At 40.8% G+C, this 19,623-nt stretch overlaps 1 protein-coding gene across 3 annotated transcripts in view; it reads left to right on the forward strand.

The window, feature by feature from the left end:
* The first annotated feature begins 348 nt into the window (after positions 1 to 348).
* Positions 349 to 19,623, forward strand: part of SOGA3 (SOGA family member 3) — a 54,447-nt gene continuing 35,172 nt past the window's right edge. For 2 of the 3 annotated variants that reach the window (XR_008422896.1, XM_019418289.2), the window contains exons 1-4: positions 350 to 1,340; positions 3,252 to 4,450; positions 4,910 to 5,134; positions 7,165 to 7,323. Coding sequence is in view for 2 of the 3 variants with exons in the window: in XM_019418289.2 (XP_019273834.2) it covers positions 3,353 to 4,450; positions 4,910 to 5,134; positions 7,165 to 7,323 (1,482 nt within the window). In the remaining variant the exon portion in view is untranslated. Of the gene's footprint in view, positions 1,341 to 3,251; positions 4,451 to 4,909; positions 5,135 to 7,164; positions 7,324 to 19,623 lie in introns of all 3 variants that reach the window. The other variant, XM_019418290.2, reaches the window with a different exon arrangement.

A 19,623-nucleotide genomic window follows, 5' to 3' on the forward strand; every position in this document is an offset into this window, starting at 1 on the left:
ACTTTTATTCTCCTTGAAGATGAGAATCACCAAGTTCACGATGGAATCCTTTGAGGTAGGAGGGAGACCTTCATGCCAACCTTCCCCCCCCCCCCAAAAAAAAAACAGGAAAAGAATTTCTATTCGGATTTTAAAAAATATTACTGTGGAACAGTATGGATTAGTGTACATTGTAAAGACATATATTCTGAATTACCTCCTTTCCCCATGAATTGCCTTTAATCTCACATTTTATAAACACATTGGATGATTCCCGTTAATCACATGCACTACGGTAAAGATTATGGATGCTAGCAATTACGCCTTGTATTCACAGTTGAAATTAGAACTCAATAAAGGAGAGAAGGAAATGTACCGAGGACAAACCCGTCTGTAAACGATCTCTGTAAAGGGATATTTAGTCGGTTTGTACTAAATTGGTCGAGGCATCACAAGAGCCCTTTGTCTGTGGGACGGTGGGTCTGGCAACCATTATCTACTGGGGAAAGCGATGTGTGATGACTCCGCCCGGGCTGGGGGTGGGGAGGGTGCACCGCGTGGAGAGCTCTACCGGAATTAAAGTGAGCGAACAAAGAGAACTCCCAGCAGCCGTCCGCCAGCTCCTCGCAGCTGCATCAGGAGACGTCAGTCACGCCAGGAAGGCTGTTCGAATACGCCTCCCTGAGAAAAGAGCTCAAGTAAATAATTGATGGAGATTGATCGGTCCAGGACAAAGCTTTGCAGAAAACCAGTGCATCCGATTTCGAGCGGTTTTGGAATCTTCTGCCAAGTACGGGATATGAGAGCGCAGCACGGACTTTGAGCGCAGCCACGGATCTTCCATCTCGGGTGTGGCTCCGGCCTTCTTGTCTTCCTGCCACCTCCCCTACCATCCTCCGCCCCTGGCCCGTCCCCGCCTTCTTCTCTTTCCTCTTGAAAGTAGCCTCTCTTTGGTTACTTCTAAGCTATCCTCCCTTGCAATCCCGCCCTCTCCCCTGCCCAGTCCGGTGAGGTCAGCTCATGAATATCAGTGCACTTCCTGGGGAGCGTCTGGCACGGCTTGGTACCTCTCGTGTTCGCCTGCTCGGAGCCGCAGCTCCAACCGAGTCACGGGCCGCGGGAAGTAACCGGCTCTGGGGGCCGCCGAGTCTGCACGTTAACGCCATTGTTTGGAGAATTGGGTGTGGAACTGAGGCGAGACAGCCCAAAGTCGTGCTCAGCCAGAAAGTCGCATATAATACCACGAAGTTAAACTTTCCTTGTCTTTAAAAGGCATAAAAATAAACCCTGAGGTCGCCGGAAGAACAGAAGGAAACCGCTGTTCATTTGCATCAACTTCGAAACATCGCGTCTGCTGAGAAGTGAGCAGTTCTTCTGGATTTCTAAAAGGGTGGTGATGAGAGATGGGGTGGGTCGGTGGGCAGATAAAATTTGAGATTAAAATTGTTGGTTTGTGCTCATCCGGGGTTGCGTGGTCGGCTATTTCCACGGGGGAAGCCTTGAAGGGGCACAGCATCTTGTCACTTTGTGAGAACCACGTGACAGCGTGGTACCTTTGATTGTGGGAGACGAGTTCCTGGAACCTGAGCTTTCTCCTGGGTTAAAGCTGTCTGAGAACCGAGTTTAAACGTTGTCTGGTGGCTCTCAGCTCCGGAGTGATTATGCCTAATATAAAACAAAAATAAGGTTGCTTTGGCAATGTAACTTGTTTAGGTGGTCCATATTAGTGTGACCCATGACCATGAACTAGGCCAGATATTCTAGGAGCATGAGGCTCCAGAGAACATATAGAAAATAAGTTGGTGGATAACTTTTCTCCCCCTAATGTCTTCTTTATTCACTATTATTTTTCAAATTGAGTTGGAAGGAGATCCTGAAAAAGAAAGACAGGTGGAGAAGGAAACTTCCAGTAATATTTCTTCATAAAATGAGGAGCTGATGCATGTTGACTAAGTTATACTTAAAATAGGCCATAACAGGAATAATGCTAGTAAAGTAACTGGCAAGCATCTCCTCTCCTCATCGGAGGAATTTTTTAAAGCAGAACTTTCTGCCTAGTCATACTCTTTTCAGTGTGTTAGAGAGAGACGATATTTCTAAGGAAAAAGCACCAAATTGACTAACTAGGTAGATGATCACTAGGGAGAAGAACCTCATAAAGCAATGGCTTGCTATTTCCCGGATTTTAAAAGCCAGTGATGGATTGATCTTGTAAAAAAAATACACAATAAGGGTTTATCTTACCACCATGAGTGAGGATGCACCAGGTTTCTGGGGTGCAGGGTCATTCTGTCTAAGAATTTGTCTCCATAGAAGGAACTGGGCACTTTAAAAGTACAACTTTATCTATGATATATAACATGTAATAAGATGCTTAAGAATGAAAATATTTTCTATTTAGCAATTACACTTAAAACCAAAATGACTCACAAAAACTATAAAATTTGGATAAATATAGATGTCATCACCTATAATTTAAGAAATTGTGCAGAGCCACCAATGAACCTTTCCAAAAGTATATATATTTTTAAATTATTTGCCAAAGCTTAAAGAAGAATACCTTTAGGGGTACTAATAACTACACCATATAGGTGATTCTCAATGCCATTACTTTCTTGAAACTGAAGTTGAGTTAAAGTCATTCATTACTTTTATTTTAGCTCTAGTCTAAAGGAAAATGGGTGCATTTCTCTAACCAAGAACAACATGAAGAGTTAAAGGTGTCTGAGAAAAGTACCACATATCCACGGAAAATTTTCTCTAGAAGCCTACATCATGACCCTTTTCCTCTAATTGAGAATAATAATTAAGTAAAACATTTTCTACTAAACTAGGCTTTAAAATACAGATTGAATAAGGAGGAAATCCAAAGTTAAAAAAGGGGATTCACCTTTAACATGTGGACACCTCCTTTTCCTTCTGAAGCTTTTGCCTGACTTTATCCCCTAACCTTTTTCTCCCCTAAATCTCTTCCTACCAATTCCTTTCTGATCCATATCTCAGCGTTGCCAGAACCTGCAACCATGAGAATGTTACATTAAGCTGCTTTCAGATCATCACCATTTTACTGAGATGGAATTAAATGGAGATGGCGCTTCCCTGGGCAAAATGAGAATTGACAATTCTTGCACCTGTTTCTGAAGTCGGGGTTTCTATTAAGTGCTTTTAAAATCTCATTATTTTCTAGGACTTCTCTTTTCTAGGGAAATCACCCTTTGCTCTGTAACAATGCAGACATGTTGTGTGCTTCCCTTCTTTTGTTTCTACCCCAGATTAGAAAGGAAGGTTGGAGGACTTGAGGAGGGAAGAGAATGAGAATGATCTGGTGATGGACCATTCTAAATCTCATCTGATAGATTCTTCCTAGACCGCCATGAGTCAGCCACCGACGGGGGGCGCTGCCCCTGCCACAGCTACAGCTTCTGCCGCCATCTCTGCCACTGAGGCTCGCCTGCACCCAGAGGGCAGCAGCAGAAAGCAGCAGCGTGCACAATCACCTGCTAGACTAAGGGACAATTCGGTCCGGCAGACAACTACGACCACCCGGTCCCCCGTGGGGACCGGCACTAAACTCAATTCTGTTCGACTGCAGCAGCTGCAGCAGCAGCAAGGCAACAAGACCGGGAGCCGCTCGGTGCCTCCGGCCAGCGCCCGCGGAGGCGGAGGCGGGGCGGAGAAGGCTGCGCCCCTGGCGCCCAAAGGGGCCGTGCCGGGAGCTGTCCATCTCGCGGCTGGTGCTGAAGCGGCCCCCGCGGCGACCCTGGCCCCGGTGGGCGGCAGGAGGCCTGGCCCGACGGAGGAGCCTCCCCGGGAGCTAGAGCCCGTGTCTGCTAAACTCGGGGAACCCCCTCCGCTAGGGGAAGGAGGAGGAGGGGGTGGGGAAGGAGGAGGAGCCGGCAGCGGCTCCGGGGAAAGGGAGGGGGGCGCTCCGCAGCCGCCGCCGCCGCCGCCGCCCAGGGGCTGGCGAGGGAAAGGCGTACGAGCTCAGCAGAGGGGCGGCAGCGGCGGGGAGGGGGCCTCCCCTTCACCATCCTCCTCTGCGGGCAAAACCCTAGGCCCCGGCAGCAGAAACTCCGGAAGCGGTGTTGTGGGGGGTGGCAGCGGTGGCGGAGGGAGCTACTGGAAGGAAGGATGTCTGCAGTCTGAGCTCATCCAGTTCCACCTCAAGAAAGAGCGGGCGGCAGCGGCGGCAGCCGCGGCTCAGATGCACACTAAGAACGGCGGCAGCAGCACCCGCAGCTCCCCGGTCTCTGGCGCCCCTGCGATTTGCGAGCCTCTTGCAGTCCCTTCCGTCTCCCCAATGGCGGCGGCAGCGGAGGGCCCCCAGCAGAGCGCAGAGGGCAGCGCAACTGGAGGGGGCATGCAGGCGGCGGCGCCTCCTTCGTCGCAGCCGCACCCGCAGCAGCTCCAGGAGCAGGAAGAAATGCAAGAGGAAATGGAGAAGCTCCGAGAGGAAAACGAGACTCTCAAGGTGAGAAGGGTGGGGGAACCCGGTTGGGGGAGGGGAGGTGTGGGCTTTGGAGGATTAGGGCGTGTCTCGCGAGGGTGAGAGGCTGTTAACATGTTAGGGAGCCTTAAAGAGGGAAGGGAACAGGAAATGAGAGGAGGGGGTTCCTAGGCCTTTTCCAGATTTAAAGCAGCCTAAGATCAGTAGCCTTAGGTTTAATTTAAATCCAAATGTGGTCCTTCGTTTCTCTAATTATCATGGGTTGTCCCACTTTTTCATGGAGAGAGGTTGAGTAGGAGAGCTGGGGAAGGCCCAAAGAAGGCCCGTTTTTATAGTTTCTTCTTCATGCAGCTCTGTCACTCCTGTCTTATGGAGAGGGGGCAATAAAACGGAGAATTTGGAGTTGGCATGGGGTGTACACTTTACATGTCCGAGTGCCGGGGGGCGAGGTTAATTTTGACCCGCGGCCTGTCACCGCTTCAGAACGAGATTGATGAGCTGAGGACCGAGATGGACGAGATGAGGGACACTTTCTTCGAGGAGGATGCCTGTCAACTGCAGGAAATGCGCCACGAGTTGGAGAGAGCCAACAAAAACTGCCGGATCCTGCAGTACCGCCTCCGCAAAGCCGAGCGCAAAAGACTCCGCTACGCACAGACAGGGGAAATCGACGGGGAGCTGTTGCGCAGCCTGGAGCAGGACCTCAAGGTCTGCAGCGCTGGGGCTGGGAGGCGCGGGGTAGGGGCAGCAAGTGGGGACCTCTTTGCTATGAAAGGCCTTCAGTGGTCATTGGCAAAGACACGGAGTTTCGCAGCGCTGACCACAAAGTATCAGGTTCCGGGCAGGGGAAGGGAAAGAACAGACCAGTGGGTCTGAGGGGTCTAGGGTGTGTGGAGTGCCTCGCGGAGAGCGAGCCCTGGGAGCTTTCTAGGGAGTCCCGGCGACTCTTCCAGAGACGGTGGCAGAGGGCGTCTCCCCTCCGCCCCCAGCAGAAACGCGGGTGTGGCAGAGCGCAGGCTCTGGCGTCGACCTGGCCTCCAGAGGCTGTCTTCCAAGTAAAGGCCAGTTGAAATCGAGAGCAGCGAGATGTAGACTCCTGCGGAGAGAGGAATTAAAGCCCAGAATAGGAACAGCATTGGGACGATATCGGAGTTAAGGTTTCTCTCCGCAAAGTCTCCCTAACCTCCTTCCTTTCTGTACTCACCACTTTGCTAACTCCCTGAAAAGAAATCTGTCCCACTTGCTGCCCCTTTTGGAGAAGTAAAGAGTGCAGTAAGTGAAAGAACCTCGTTTTTAATGTGAAGTTGTTCCTTTAGAATTTCCCCCAGTGGAGAAATTTTAACCTTGAAATAAGTTTTGTAAGTAGATGAGGTCTGTTCAGTTCAGTTTGACTGCAGGCAGATCCATTGACAATGCAAACCCAATGTTATCTTCATAACCTTGGACCACCAAACATAATTTTAATTATGTTAACCTCATCAATATATAAAAATCAAGTGTAATTTTCCTATGTTTTAAAGAAAGATGTGAGAAAACATTTAATGAAAGTCATTGTATTATTTCTTTTTGTTTTTTCTTTTTCTTCTCCTATCATTTGTTGAGTGTTCACTATGTCCCAAGCAGGGTGGGAAGCATTGTTATATACATTAACATTTAGTTATCTATCTAAATGTTAGCTCAAGATTTAAAAAAAAAAAAAAAAGCACCCATGAGGTTAGGATTAGTAATCCTATCATCATCTTATATGGTAGCTGAACCTTTTACAGAGGTTATAAGTGCCCAGTCCCTACCCATGGATATAGGCTAGTAGGTGGCCAAGCTGTCTCCTCACCCAGTATAAAACCACAGTCTATGTCCTGAGCCACTACATCATACTACACCATAGGGTTTTGTTCCAAACCCTAAATTTCCAAGATAATCTCAAAACAAAAGGCAAAAATGTACACTGTAATCAAAAAACAAAAACAAAAACTTAATCTCAAGGACTGACATATTTCTTAAAAGTAAGCACCTGACATTATAGGATTAAAATTCAGGCCCCACTCCTACCAGAAAACTTTGTTTTCTAGTTTTTTAAAAAAACTCCTTAATGTTTACTCATTTTTGAGAGAGAGAGAAAGAGCAGGGGAGGTGCAGAGAGAGAGGAATACACAGAATCCAAAGCAGGCTCCAGACTCTGAGCTGTCAGCCCAGAGCCCCCCACTCGGGGCTCAAACTCAGGGACTGCGAGATCATGACTTGAGCTGAAGTCAGACACTTAACTGACTAAACCACCCAGGCACCCCCGTTTTCCAGTATTTAAAATGAGTGATAATGGAAACATCTTGTTTTGTTGTAGAATTAGAGGAGATATGTGAAATTTCTATACACATGATAAAGCATGATTGAACATCTATTACCATGGTGTAGTGCAGAGGTTGAGGAAACAGAGTGGAGAGCCAGACTACTTGACCACTTGTTAGCTGTGTGACCTTGAGCGTATTACTTCACATCTCTGAGACTCACTTTCCTCACCTGTGAAATAGGAATAATAATAGTACTTATCTCATGGGATTGTTGTGAGGGTTAAATAATTTATATATGTGAATGACTTATATGTAAAGCATCTGGAAAGATGCCTGGTATAGCATAGAAACTATTTGTGTATTGGCTTTTAGTACTTTTAATGTGAGTATAAGTTTAGCTCACTTATTGTACTGTCTTTAACTATATTTTATTGTTAAAACTCTTCAATTTAGGTTGCAAAGGATGTATCTGTGAGACTTCACCATGAATTGGAAAATGTAGAAGAAAAGCGAACCACAACAGAAGATGAAAACGAAAAACTGAGGCAACAGCTTATAGAAGTTGAGATTGCAAAACAAGCTTTACAGAATGAACTGGAAAAAATGAAGGAGGTTAGTATTTGATTATCTCACGGTATGCAACATATATATTTAGCTCTTTTTTTTTTTAAGTTTATTTAATTTTGAGAGAGGGAGAGAGAAAATGTGAGCAGGGGAGGGGGAAGGATCCATGAGATCATGACCTGACCCAAAATCAAGAGTGGGACGCCTAACCAACTGAGCCACCCAGGTGCCCCCATATATATGTAGTTCTTTACAAAAGAATCCCCAGGACTAAAATGACTGTTAAAATAATTCTGTTTTTTAATGATTATAGAACAGTTCATTGTTCTCACCCAATATGCTAACAGATACATGATTTCATACTAATTAATAACTAGCAAAGGAAAACTGACCTCAGGCCTGCCTTTTGTGTGAAATATATGAGCTCTGACTGTGGTTTCATCCTGTCATCCAAATTTGTGTTAAAGAAATTACACAGCTATACCAGACACGCAGGATGTCAAAAGTATGAAGGACTAAGCCTTGTGTCAGTTGAGAGGAAGAACTGGTCCTGTGATTATTAATGAGTTCATAGAACCACAGACTTTTGGGGTAAAAAGATCATAAAAAACCATTGAATCAAAATGAGTCAAATCATTGCTTCCATCCTCTTTATAACAAAGCCCCCAAATGATCTAATGCTTAAAACATCTCTTGCGACTAACCTTTAAGATCTTTTGCAGTATCCAATTCTGTCACAGCGTATCTCTGTTTAAAGGTTTTCTGTTTTGAGTTGAAATCTATTTCATTGTAACCTTAGCCAATTCATCTTAGTTCTTTCTCTTTGGTATAGAAGAGTCAAGAGTTCTCTTCCACATTAGGTATTTGAAGTTTCTACCATGTTTCTCCTAGATCTTCTCAAAGAACAAAACTAGTATCAAAGGAAATAAATCGGAGGAGAAAAGACACAGAAAAGATTTATCAAGAAGTAATTAGCTTTGTGATTAGTAGCAATTTGAATTAAAATAATATTATTTGAAAACCATCTGAGAATGCAGTGCATTTGTGGAAGCTATTATTGAGCATTAGCTGATACACATGTGGTCCTCTGGACATTTTCCTCTGCTTAACTGTGCAGAATTTAAATGAAAATCCGAATCTTTCCATGGACTAAATGAGATATTGCACCTTTCATTGTTATGCTTATGTCAAAATGGTATAAATATATATTTACCATGTAACAGTGAAAATAATCAAGTCTGCTTAAGGTGTCAAGGGCACGCCTGCGTGGCTCAGTCGGTTAAATGACATACTCTTGATCATCTTGGCTAAAGCCATGATCTCACGGGTTTGTGGGATCGAGTCCTGAGTCAGACTCTGTGCTGACAGTGAGAAGCCTGCTTGAGATTCTCTCTCTCCCTCTCTCACTGCCCCTTCTTTCCCCATCTCTCTCTCTAAAGACATAAACTTAAATAAAATATGTCAGGAATTTGTAGAAGATGGTTTCAGTGGGGTAAACTATTTTGCGATCTAAGTTTCTACTTGTTATATTATCCTGATTTTAAACATTTTTTAACATGACAAATTAGGGAAAAACTATTTTAATGATATATAATTCTTGGTTAATGCCTAAGGATGGCTGTATGCTCCAGTATGGATGCTGGGAGCCATGTGACTATCTTCACCAATAACCAATGGGGCGATTTTAAAAGGTTTCTAACTTGCCTCAGTTTATTCAGTTGTAAAATGTTGTTTTAATGATTCTCAACATCTCCTGAAGCTATCATGACTTTTATCATCAAATCCAGAACATTATCTTTAAAGAGTAGCATAGATTTTTTTTCCTGAAGTTAAGAGATCAAATGTGAAATTATATATGTACAAGTATATGTTTCTTAAACAATAATGTAGAGTTGAAGTGTGTCAAAAAATGAAAGTTTAATTTGCAGGAAAAAAAATGAAGTAGGTGACTATGTGAGTTTGCTAGGGCTACTGTAACAAAACACCACGACACGTTGTGTGGTATAAACAATAGAAATTTGTTTTCCTCACTGTTTTGGAAGCTGAAAGTCCAAAATCAAGGTGTAGGTAGGGTTTACTCCTTCTGAAGGCTGTGTGGAAAGGATCTGTTCCAGGCCTGTCTCCTTGTAGATGGCCATCTTTATGTTCACACTGCATTCTCCCTATATCTATGTCCAAATTTCCCTTTTCTGGATGCCAGTCGTTGTAGATTATGGCCTACCTAATTTTAGGTTGTACATTGTAGATTGATTGCTTCTGTAAAACCCTATCTCCAAATAAGGTCACATTCTGATATACTTAGGGTTACAGCTTCAGCATGTGAATTGAGGAGATACAATTCAACCATAGCAATTAAACAAAGGAAAGAGAAAGTTCTTTCTTCTTATAGGAAAGCAAAGAGAAAGTTCATTGTCAGTTCCATTAGGCTTCAAGTCAGAACAAACTTCATTTGATTACTAAGTATAAAAGAGAAATACTTTATGATTTGATATCATGTAAATGGCTTTTAGTGAAGATCTGGAAAGTTGGATTTAAGAATGGTATAAGAGCTTTCTGATTTTATTCCGCTTCCAGAAAAGGGGGAAATGCCTATAGACTGCTGTCCATTAGCCAGACAGATGGGACCTCTTCCATTGTAAATAAAGCCAAAATAATCTGGCTACCAAGGAGAAGGACTGGAACCTGAGAATGTCCTCAGGAAAATCATTATAAAAATACATTTCCTTGATTCTGTTCCCTACGCCCTTCCCTATAACTATTTCCTCCTTCAGGGCTCTAACTCTGATTTGGGAAAACAGTCTTACAGCACCAAGCAACGTGGGTATAAGTTCATGCCAAAAAGGAAACTCACATTCTCTTGGAGTTATAAAAGCCAAACTCCAATCCCTAATTGGAAACTACAACAATAAAAGTATAAGGAATGTAGGAACATATATTCAGGATGTCAGCATTTAAAGTAACCTTTTATTAAAAAGATGGGCTCTAAACTAGCATTCCCAGTTTGAGAAGGTGGGTGGCAGTCAGGAAAACATAGAAACAGAGAGGAAGGACAAGAGAGTGGAAGATAAATATCTGGGGGATTCTAAATGTAATAAAGGAAAAATGGAAAGTATCCTGGCAGGAAAGTTCTGTAATCATTTATCTGAGGTTGACATTCATAGTGTCTAGGAAAGTGTCAGGAATAGAAAAGGTAGTTTTATTTGGAAATCAAAAATGTTTCATTAAAATGAGATGTTTGTAACGGTAACTTTGTTATCTGCCAAGAAGATGAATATTGAAACTGAGTTTCAGTAATAAGTGGCTCACTTTGTGGGGTAGGAGGTGTGAGTTTGAAGCCTAACTTGGCCTTGTATAACTGTGACAGCTTCAGTTAATCATCTGCTTCCTTGGTTGTAAAATGAAAACATATTCAAGTCCTTGGATAGGGTTAACCACACAACTGTCATCCCTTTGTGGCATTCTAATCAGTGGAGAAAATAGAATCAGGCCAAGCTTTGCATTATGAAGAAAAGACAAAAGTTATGGAGTAAATTATAAAATGGTAAGTAGGATATACTTAAGAGAAGCAATCCTCTAACTCCCAGTTTTTAGTTTCTTATATGGAGTCATATAGATGTTGAACTGCGCAATTGGGACCAATAGGCCATCTGCTGGAGTTTGGAAACCATTTACTAAGAGTTTAATTGGCTTCAAGGGTTTTGACCAATTGCTCTCAAGGCTAGTGGTTGCACAAGGTCCTGTGTACCTGCTCACATCCATCTGCTTATCTTCTTCCTCTGAGAGTATGGAGTAGGCACTGGGGGGTAAGAAGAGTTGTGTAGAGGCAGGATAGACATAATTAGTTGAGTCTACTGCAACTCATTGCTTGTATTGAAACAGTTGGTTGTCTGCCAGCTGCAAACAAGAGGGACCTCTTAGGATGCTGCCTTAGAATCTTAATGGTATTTTCATCCGATTACAAAACATTGATTGCTACTAGCTCTATGCTTTCTTGCAGTAGAAAAATGCCTTTCTTTTATATAACCTGGCAAAAATGATGGTCTTTCAGCATCACAAACACTCAGACACTGGTTTTTGCAAAAGTTTTTTCATGGAAACTATGAATAGCTTGCAGTTTGAATTCCTGGACAGGTTAATGTACAAATAGCATAAAAGGAAGGATATGGAGAAAGCTCTGTGTGGCATGGGTCTCTGCTACAGTTAATGGGAGGTCACTGTCCTTCATGAAGTCCTTCTGCTGTAGGAAGAAACTTTGCTTTGAGAGCTTTGAAACACTGTTCTCTTCAGAAGGGAGGGGTCTTCTCACGTCACCTTTAAGATCTGACACTTGGGGGCGCCTGGGTGGCTCAGTCGGTTGAGCGTCCGACTTCGGCTCAGGTCACGATCTCGCGGTTCGTGAGTTCGAGCCCCGCGTCAGGCTCTGGGCTGATGGCTCAGAACCTGGAGCCTGCTTCTGATTCTGTGTCTCCCTCTCTCTCTGCCCCTCCCCCGTTCATGCTCTGTCTCTCTCTGTCCCAAAAATAAATAAACGTTAAAAAAAATTTTTTAAGATCTGACACTTGGAAAAGCATTGATGACAGACATTTGAGGGAAAAAATAACCAGTAGAGACCTTTGAAGATGGAAAGGAAGGAAGACTAACTGAGATAATGATGACAAATGTTTATTTGATCTTTTTACTTTAAGAATCTATACTCTTTGTAATGTTTTGTCCCTTAACCTCATGCAAGTCTTAAAATAATCTTCTTAACTTTTCCTGGTCTTTGCTCTAGAGGGCTCTTAACTTGCCTACTGCAATAGCACTATCTATCTTGGGACGTTTATTTTCTGTGCACTTGGTTAATATATCCTATCTATTACAATGAACTCTCATTCTAGAACACAAAAATAATTGGTACCATAAATTTCAACAGTAGCCTCTCTCTCTCTCTCTCTCTCTCTTTTTGAAAAGAATATGTCTGCTCAGACTCTCTTTACGGACAGAACACTTTAATAAACAAATGCTTGTCTTGCACATTTACCATTGCCTATTTATTTTCTTATATAAAATAATGAATTGAGTATAACTTTACTTGGTTTTGATAGGGCATGTTTATCTAAGTTATAAAGTGCAAAAAAAAAAAAAGCTGGGTGATAAATCAGCAAAGATGCAGCCCTTTAAGGGGGAATTTCTTTGGCATTCAAATGTTTTTCCCCTGGTTCTGTGAGTTATAATTTGAAAAATAGAAGAACAGTCATTGACCTTTTTAAATGAAATTACCATAAATATTTTTAAATGTGTCAATTAAACACTATTACTTTAGTCACATCTTTTCAGAGGTGGTAGTTTGTTGAATAACACAGGAATGAATAATACAGACTAACTTAAAAGCAAAAAATAATATGCCAGGTAAACAGAGGAAAGTTCGTTTTCCAGGTTACTGTATGTCGTGACTGTATTTTCAAAGTCGTATTTATTTAGGAATCATAAACTCCGTTGGATTTTTTTTTCATGAAATTGCATATGCAGCTGTATGCACAGTGAAGTGATTCCCAGGACTCGGTCCTATGTAAATGGCTCTTTTCTCTCACCCAGATGCCAGGCTCCCAGCAAAAGCAAAGTAGTATACACAGATAAGAAAATCAATGTTGGTGGAGTATTTTGTGAAACATACAGAACTTTTATTGTAAACTTCAAATTTCTGTATATTTATGTGAAGAGCACAAGGGCTTCAAAGCTTGGAAAGTAAAGGTTCTTCCTACAGCGAGTTTGTGTGTTGGCTAGAATTTTGCACTTCATATTCTTGAAACAGTAGGGCACTGTATGAATATAAATCTTACCTAATTAGGCATCTCCTTTTGGTTACGTATTAGGTTCCCATTTCAAATATCTATTAATTTCAATGTTTGCAATGGCATGGCTTCACAGAAAATGTTCAATAAATGCATGTTGAAATGTTTGTTGCATTTGCTGATAAACCATATTGATGAGAGCTAAGTCTCCAGCCGTGGACTCTGCCAGTTTAACAGGGGTCCTGGGGCTCTAGGCTGGACTTTGAGTGATCTGCATGTAAGAGATGAGCAGCTTATGTATGTTTAAATATCTCCATGGGGCTACTTTACCTACACAGGTATTAAAGAGTTGTTCACCTCTCTGACTTCTTTCCCCCACCTACCTTAAAAAGGAATTTGAAATGGTTCTCAAAAAATCATAACTGTTGCAATCAGGGTTTAAAATTTTGCTCAAGTAAGAATTCTGGGAAGATGAGGAAACTCTTACTCCAAGAGGTATGCATTGCTGGGAAACAGCTCTGAGTTTAAGAGCAATCAAGGCAGGGAGAGAGATATTGAAAGTAATTCTTTCCTAACTGTGACTGGATATGGAGGCAATACCAAGTTTCATAGCAGGTCTTCAGAGCAATCATGAACAAAATTAATCATAAACAGACCTCACAGGACAACCAGTGGATGGCTGAGCCTTCATAACAACTGTCAATTTTCATTTATAGAATCAATAAACTAAGAATTATAGTTTTGCAGAAAATAAAATTTAGAGATCTTGTCATTAGCTGTGAATTTGATTGTGGCTTGTTAGAAAGCACATATGTCATGAAGTCTAGAAACTGACTTTGAAACCCACTTCCCATACCCTGTGACTTTGAGCAAATATCTTGAAATTTATAGGCTTCGGTTTCTTTTTTCATAAATGTTGAACAAGAACTATGGCTCAGAAACAAGGCTTTTTTTTGTGGGGCTTAGTATAATACAAACACGCTACAAAGGAGCTCCAGCCTCACCCTGCTTCCAGAACTAGAGATCTCTTGATACTGTTATCTCTTAGAAACTTCTAGTCCTCTACCATGCTTCTCCCAAACCCCAGTAATTCCCCAGAAACAACAAGTCTTCCCTAAAACAAGGTCTTATAGGTTTCTCAGGATGGGGAATGATTACAGGGGCTCAAAAACGACGGTACAACTCTGACACCCTAGACCTCAGCTCTGCATCTGACTTCTGTATCCTTTGGTGAGACAATATGAAATGCCGCTTTAGAGAGTAAGAGAAGGCTGCAGGTCTTGTCATTCCCAAACTATTTGCTTTAAATCTTCAGTGTTGGGATAGTCAATTTAGCAGTTAATTTGACTGGAGAACTAAGGAAAATTACCCCAGGGCCGCCGCTACCATTGATGAGTGCCAATCACTGTGCCAGATATTGTAGGTATAGTTATGTTGCTAATAGTTTCATTTTAGAGATAAACACTCAAAGCTCAACAAGGCTAATAGCACTAGTAAGCTGGCACGGTCCATACTGATCCCCCTGCCTCCAAGCCCATGGTCTCCATCGGCTAGTGCTGCACAACTGCACTATTGGGACTCAGAGTCCCCTCCGCATAGCCACTTCTATCGTCCTGACCCACAAATGACATGCCTTCTTTAGAGACCTCAATTCTCCTAGAATCTCTAAGTCCTGAATCTCTAGCACACATTTAGAAAAAGCATGGAGCAAGGACTTCCAAGGTATCTAAAGGGAAACTCTATTTTATCCGAAAGAAAGGAAGTCTTTGGAGAGAACAAAGAAACTGGGACCATAGGTCTAAAAAATGTGTTTTCAGGTCTGTTGATGCTGTCTCTTCTTTTTATAGACTTAATACATGTGTTATTTCAGATAAGTCACTTAATAGCTGACTCTCAATTTAATCACCTCTTAAAGGAAAATAAATGTTTTCCCTAGGCAACCCATTCACAAGGACAACAGAAGATAATATGTGTGGCGTGCTTTATAAACCGTAAGGTCGTGTGGACATCAGATGTTCTTGTTATCACATAGTTCTAGATGAGCTGATTAAAACTTAACTCTGCGAGAGAATGTTTAAATCCATGAGAGTGAAATTTTGGATTTACCCAAGAGTCTAATTCTTTTACAGTGGGCTTAGAAACACTTTTCCTTTCTCTTTCCCCATGAATGTGTATGACCGTGAAGTTCCCCTTTATAGGTCACTTCACTGTAGAGCCATTCTAACTTCTATGTATCCTGTTCTGTCTTCCACAAGACATGTCCTTAGTCCTTACTGCTTCACCATCCAGGACCTTACATTTGCAGGGGTCTCAAGGGAGGTGCAAACAATGCAGTTACACTGTCTGCCCCTGCACTCGCCAACGGGACTGACCACTGATTTGTCTGGATAAATGCCTCTCCTACCTTTGCTGCTCTATAAATATTTTTCTTACAGAGAAACATCTTAGCAGAGAGAGGAGGGCTATTGTATTCAGGTTCAAGATACTTTAGATTGCTTTGTGTGTTTTAGTGACTCCAACAGCTAAATTCTATGCTCTCTGAATTTAAGAACTGTATTTCTATTTAATTCACACACAAAGACTGTTAGAGATAGAAAAACTGTAAATGCTTGGCCAAGAGAAGAGGTGTTTAGGAAGATATGATTGCTGTCAGAGGAGCTCGTCTTTAGCTCTTAAATTAGAATTTACTCGGATCCTTTGTTTTCCAATACTTGTGTTACATTGGAGTAAATATACCATGCAATTTTGCTGTATATTAGGAAGTATTTTCCAAATTGAAAATTCAGTTATATCTTGAAGATTTTAGACTTCATTGCATTTTAATGGAAATACAATCACTTATTTGATGTCTCCATTCTAATTCCATTTTTACATTTCAGGGTCAGTTAAACTGATCTTTATCCAGATGGTAAATGACATTTGAAGATGACATTTAAAGATGTCATTTAGCTTCTCTCCTGCCATTTTCCATTTTATACTTATATATTTCACTTAATGGGGTCATTTATATTCAGCGTGATTCAACTCAGAACTGCTTAAAATTAAAAATTCAAAGTATTCTATATTCATCTGCTGGCTAGCTCAGTTATTTCCAATTTGTCTAGCCAATTAATCATGGTGGTAAGTGGTTAATAAAATTAACTACATTATTTTTTCTTTCCTTCACAAAGTAAGCGTTCTTACCATTACATTGGCCAGCAACCTTGAATAATAGCAGAAATAACTAGACAGCCCAATTGATTACTGTATTCAAGTGCATAATGAGTGGCTAATATGTTGGTATGTGGTTGTATCCACCACGCCCTCGCATATAGAAGAAAAGATTTTCATTGAACTTTATCAAATGGTAGCCACCTGTGTGTATTCAAGACGATCTGTTTTATGTAAAGTATTGTTTTTCAAGGGTAAAATACAGCTTTCAGGTTCATTTCTTTAGAGACATGGCTACATTTAAAATAGAATAATTATGTTCTACAATGATTTGGAAGGTAGTTATTCTGTTTTTACTTCCACTAGTATTAACCCTAAGGGTTTTTTGAGGTTGGTTGAGGTTGGTTTTTTTTTTTTTTTTTTTTTTGTAATACATGTATGATTCTCAATTTTCTCAACTACTAAAATCAAGAATAAAATAAGGAATTAAGAGTTATTTCAGTTAGCCCAACCCCTTGGATTACTGTCTGATCTTTGTTAACATAAGATTATAAGATAAGATTGTTACTATTATTTATTGTTACAGTATATAGTTTGAATTTAAAGAATGTCTTTTGCTTCATATGTAATTCAAACAATATACATTCAGTTTCAATACTTAACTATCAATGATTTTAAACTACAACTAAATTTCTGAAACCTCAGTTTTAAATAATCTTTAATTGATTAGGTAATGATCTTGAATTTTTTTTAAAACAGGAAAAGTTTGTAGAGGTTATACTTTTTCTGAGTTTTTGTACTTTTGAAAAGAGCCTTTGTGCTTTTCACCTCACACAGGAATGACAAGATGGCATTACTGAGTCAAATTTTTTTCTTTTCACATCATATACTCTGCTCCATTATCTTCTGGCATTTGTTTTGGAGTGAAGAAATATGAGACTAGTCTGACTTTGATTCCTTTGTGGGTCAGATTGTTTTCTCTCTACATATTTATGGATATTTTGTCTTTACCCTTTCTATCAATCAGGATCCTCCGGTAGATGGATCATGTAAATAAGATTACTCACAGTGGTGTGGGCAGGATTAAGGGAACATGCTCTTAATTTGGGCTGGTGAGGCATTCAGAGAAGACTGGCAACACATAGAAATCATCACCACCTCTAGATATAAAAATGCTGCCAAGGAAATGATGTTACAGGGGCTTGTGTAAGCTGGAACTGTGGAGGAGGGGCTACCCGGTGGGAGTTGTCCTCTGGAGGGTTCTCAGCAAGATATGGTGTTGACAAAGTGAGGGAGTGAGGAGAGATACTGTGAACTATCTCTCCTCCTACCCTCATTGCTCAGCATTTCTGCCAGTGCCTTCTATTGGCCAAACTCAACCAGAAGGCATGTGGCAGGGAAGAGAGCCTGGGGAGAAATATATGCAGAGGGCAGCCTCCTGAAGCACAGAGCAGGACAGAGAAGGGGCAAGAATGAGTCTGGATAGCTAAAGAGAATAACCAGTTCAAAATTATTGCCGGGACATATCTAGGTGATGGTCTTTGTGGACTCTTTAATCTGAAAATTGACATTTATTAATTATCTCAGAGGAGCGTTCGTGTAGTATAGGCTTGTCAATCACACATACTCTATTTTCTCTCCTTCACATTTTCTTCACTTTGTGCCGCTTATGACTATCTTCTCATTCATTCACCTTCTTTTTGTCCTTTTAACCTGTGTCCTTGGACAATTTCTCAAGTTTGTTCTCAGTATCAGGGAGTTAATTTTCTGGTATGTCAGTCGTGCTGTTTGAAGACTCCAGTGCAAAATTTGATTCTTGCATTGAAGCTGAGTGTTCTCTGTGAGGTTTCTTATTCCCAACACCTTCCTATTTTTCAGATCTTAATCTCCCCTATCATCTTCTGTTTTTAGTTTATAGAGGCCATGTTCATTATCTTAGCAAGGATACAATATTCCTAAAGCTATCTTCTGTTTTCCAGAGTAGTTTTTAGACATATACTTTTTGGGTTTTTCCTCCCTTTCTCTTTAACTGAATACCTTTCTCTTAGCTTCCCCAGTATATTTTATTGTATGCAGCTTTATTGAAATGTATTTTACATACCATAAATTCATTTTAGGTATAGAATTTAATGCTTTTTAGCAAATGTGCAGGGTTGTGGAACCATCTCCATAAGACAATTTTAGAACATTTCTATTGCTCCCAAAAAGATCTACAGTGCTCACTTGCAGTCACCTCCTGTTCTCACTCCTAACCGCAATCAAGCACTAATCTGTTTTCTAAATCTATAGCCTTGTATTCTCTGAATATTTCATACAACTGTAATCATACAAGTTTTGGCCTTTTGTATCTGGCTTCTTTCACTTAGCCTAATGTTTTTTAGGCTTACACATACCTTGTAATGTATATCAGTACTTTATTCCTTTTTTATTTCCAAATAATATTTGAATATGCATGTGTACATACACCACATTTTGTTTATCCATTCATCAGTCGAGGGACATTAGTTTTTTTCCCCCCATTTTTATGAATAATGCTACTGTGAACATTCACATAAAAGTTTTTGTGTGGACCTGTGTTTTGGTTTCTCTTGGGTAGGTATCTAAGAGAATTTATGGGTCATACGATGCAGTTACACTTAACTTTTTAAAGAAACTGCCAAACTGTTTTCCAAAGTGGCTGCATCATTTTACATTCTTACCTGCAAAGGAGGAGGGGGTTCAATTTGGCAACACCCTGGCCAACTCTTATTGTCTATCTTTTTTGTTACAGCTCTTCTTTTGAGGTTTATTTACGTGGCATGTCTTTGTGGCTTAAATTTGTGTTTCTCTAATAATGTTGAACATCTTTTCCTGTGCTTATGTTCCATTCATGTATCATCTTTTGTGTAATATCCATTCAATTTTTGGTTCATTTTAATTGGATTGTTTGTCTACTTATTCTTGAGTTTTAATATAAACTTCATATATTCTGGGTACAAGTCTTGTATCAGATGTGCGATTTGCAATGTTTTCTGTGTCGCTTGTCTTTTCACTTTCTTTATGATGCCATCTGCAGTGCAAAAGGTTTTTATTTTGATGAAGTCCAACTTATGAATGTTTTTCTTATATCATTTATGCTTTTCATGTTATATCTGAGAAATCTCTGTCTAACCTGCAGGAAAATGACTACTGTTTTTCTAAGAGTTTTACTACTTTTGGCTATTACATTCAGGCCTATGATCCATTTTGAGTTAACTCTTGTGTATGGTATGAGTTAGGCATCTGAATTCATCTTTTTGCATGCGGATCTCCAATTGCCCCAGCACCGTTTGTTGAAAGATCCTTTCTCCACTGAAATGCCTTTGTCCAATGCACTTTTATCTCTTTTTCCACTTCTTTTTCCTTTTAGAAAATATCGTTGAATGTCAAACTTTCTTTTTTTTTTTAA

This window comes from Panthera pardus, unplaced genomic scaffold (assembly GCF_024362965.1).
Source record: "Panthera pardus isolate Hobbes unplaced genomic scaffold, ASM2436296v1 HiC_scaffold_17, whole genome shotgun sequence".
Taxonomy (NCBI): Eukaryota; Metazoa; Chordata; class Mammalia; order Carnivora; family Felidae; genus Panthera; species Panthera pardus.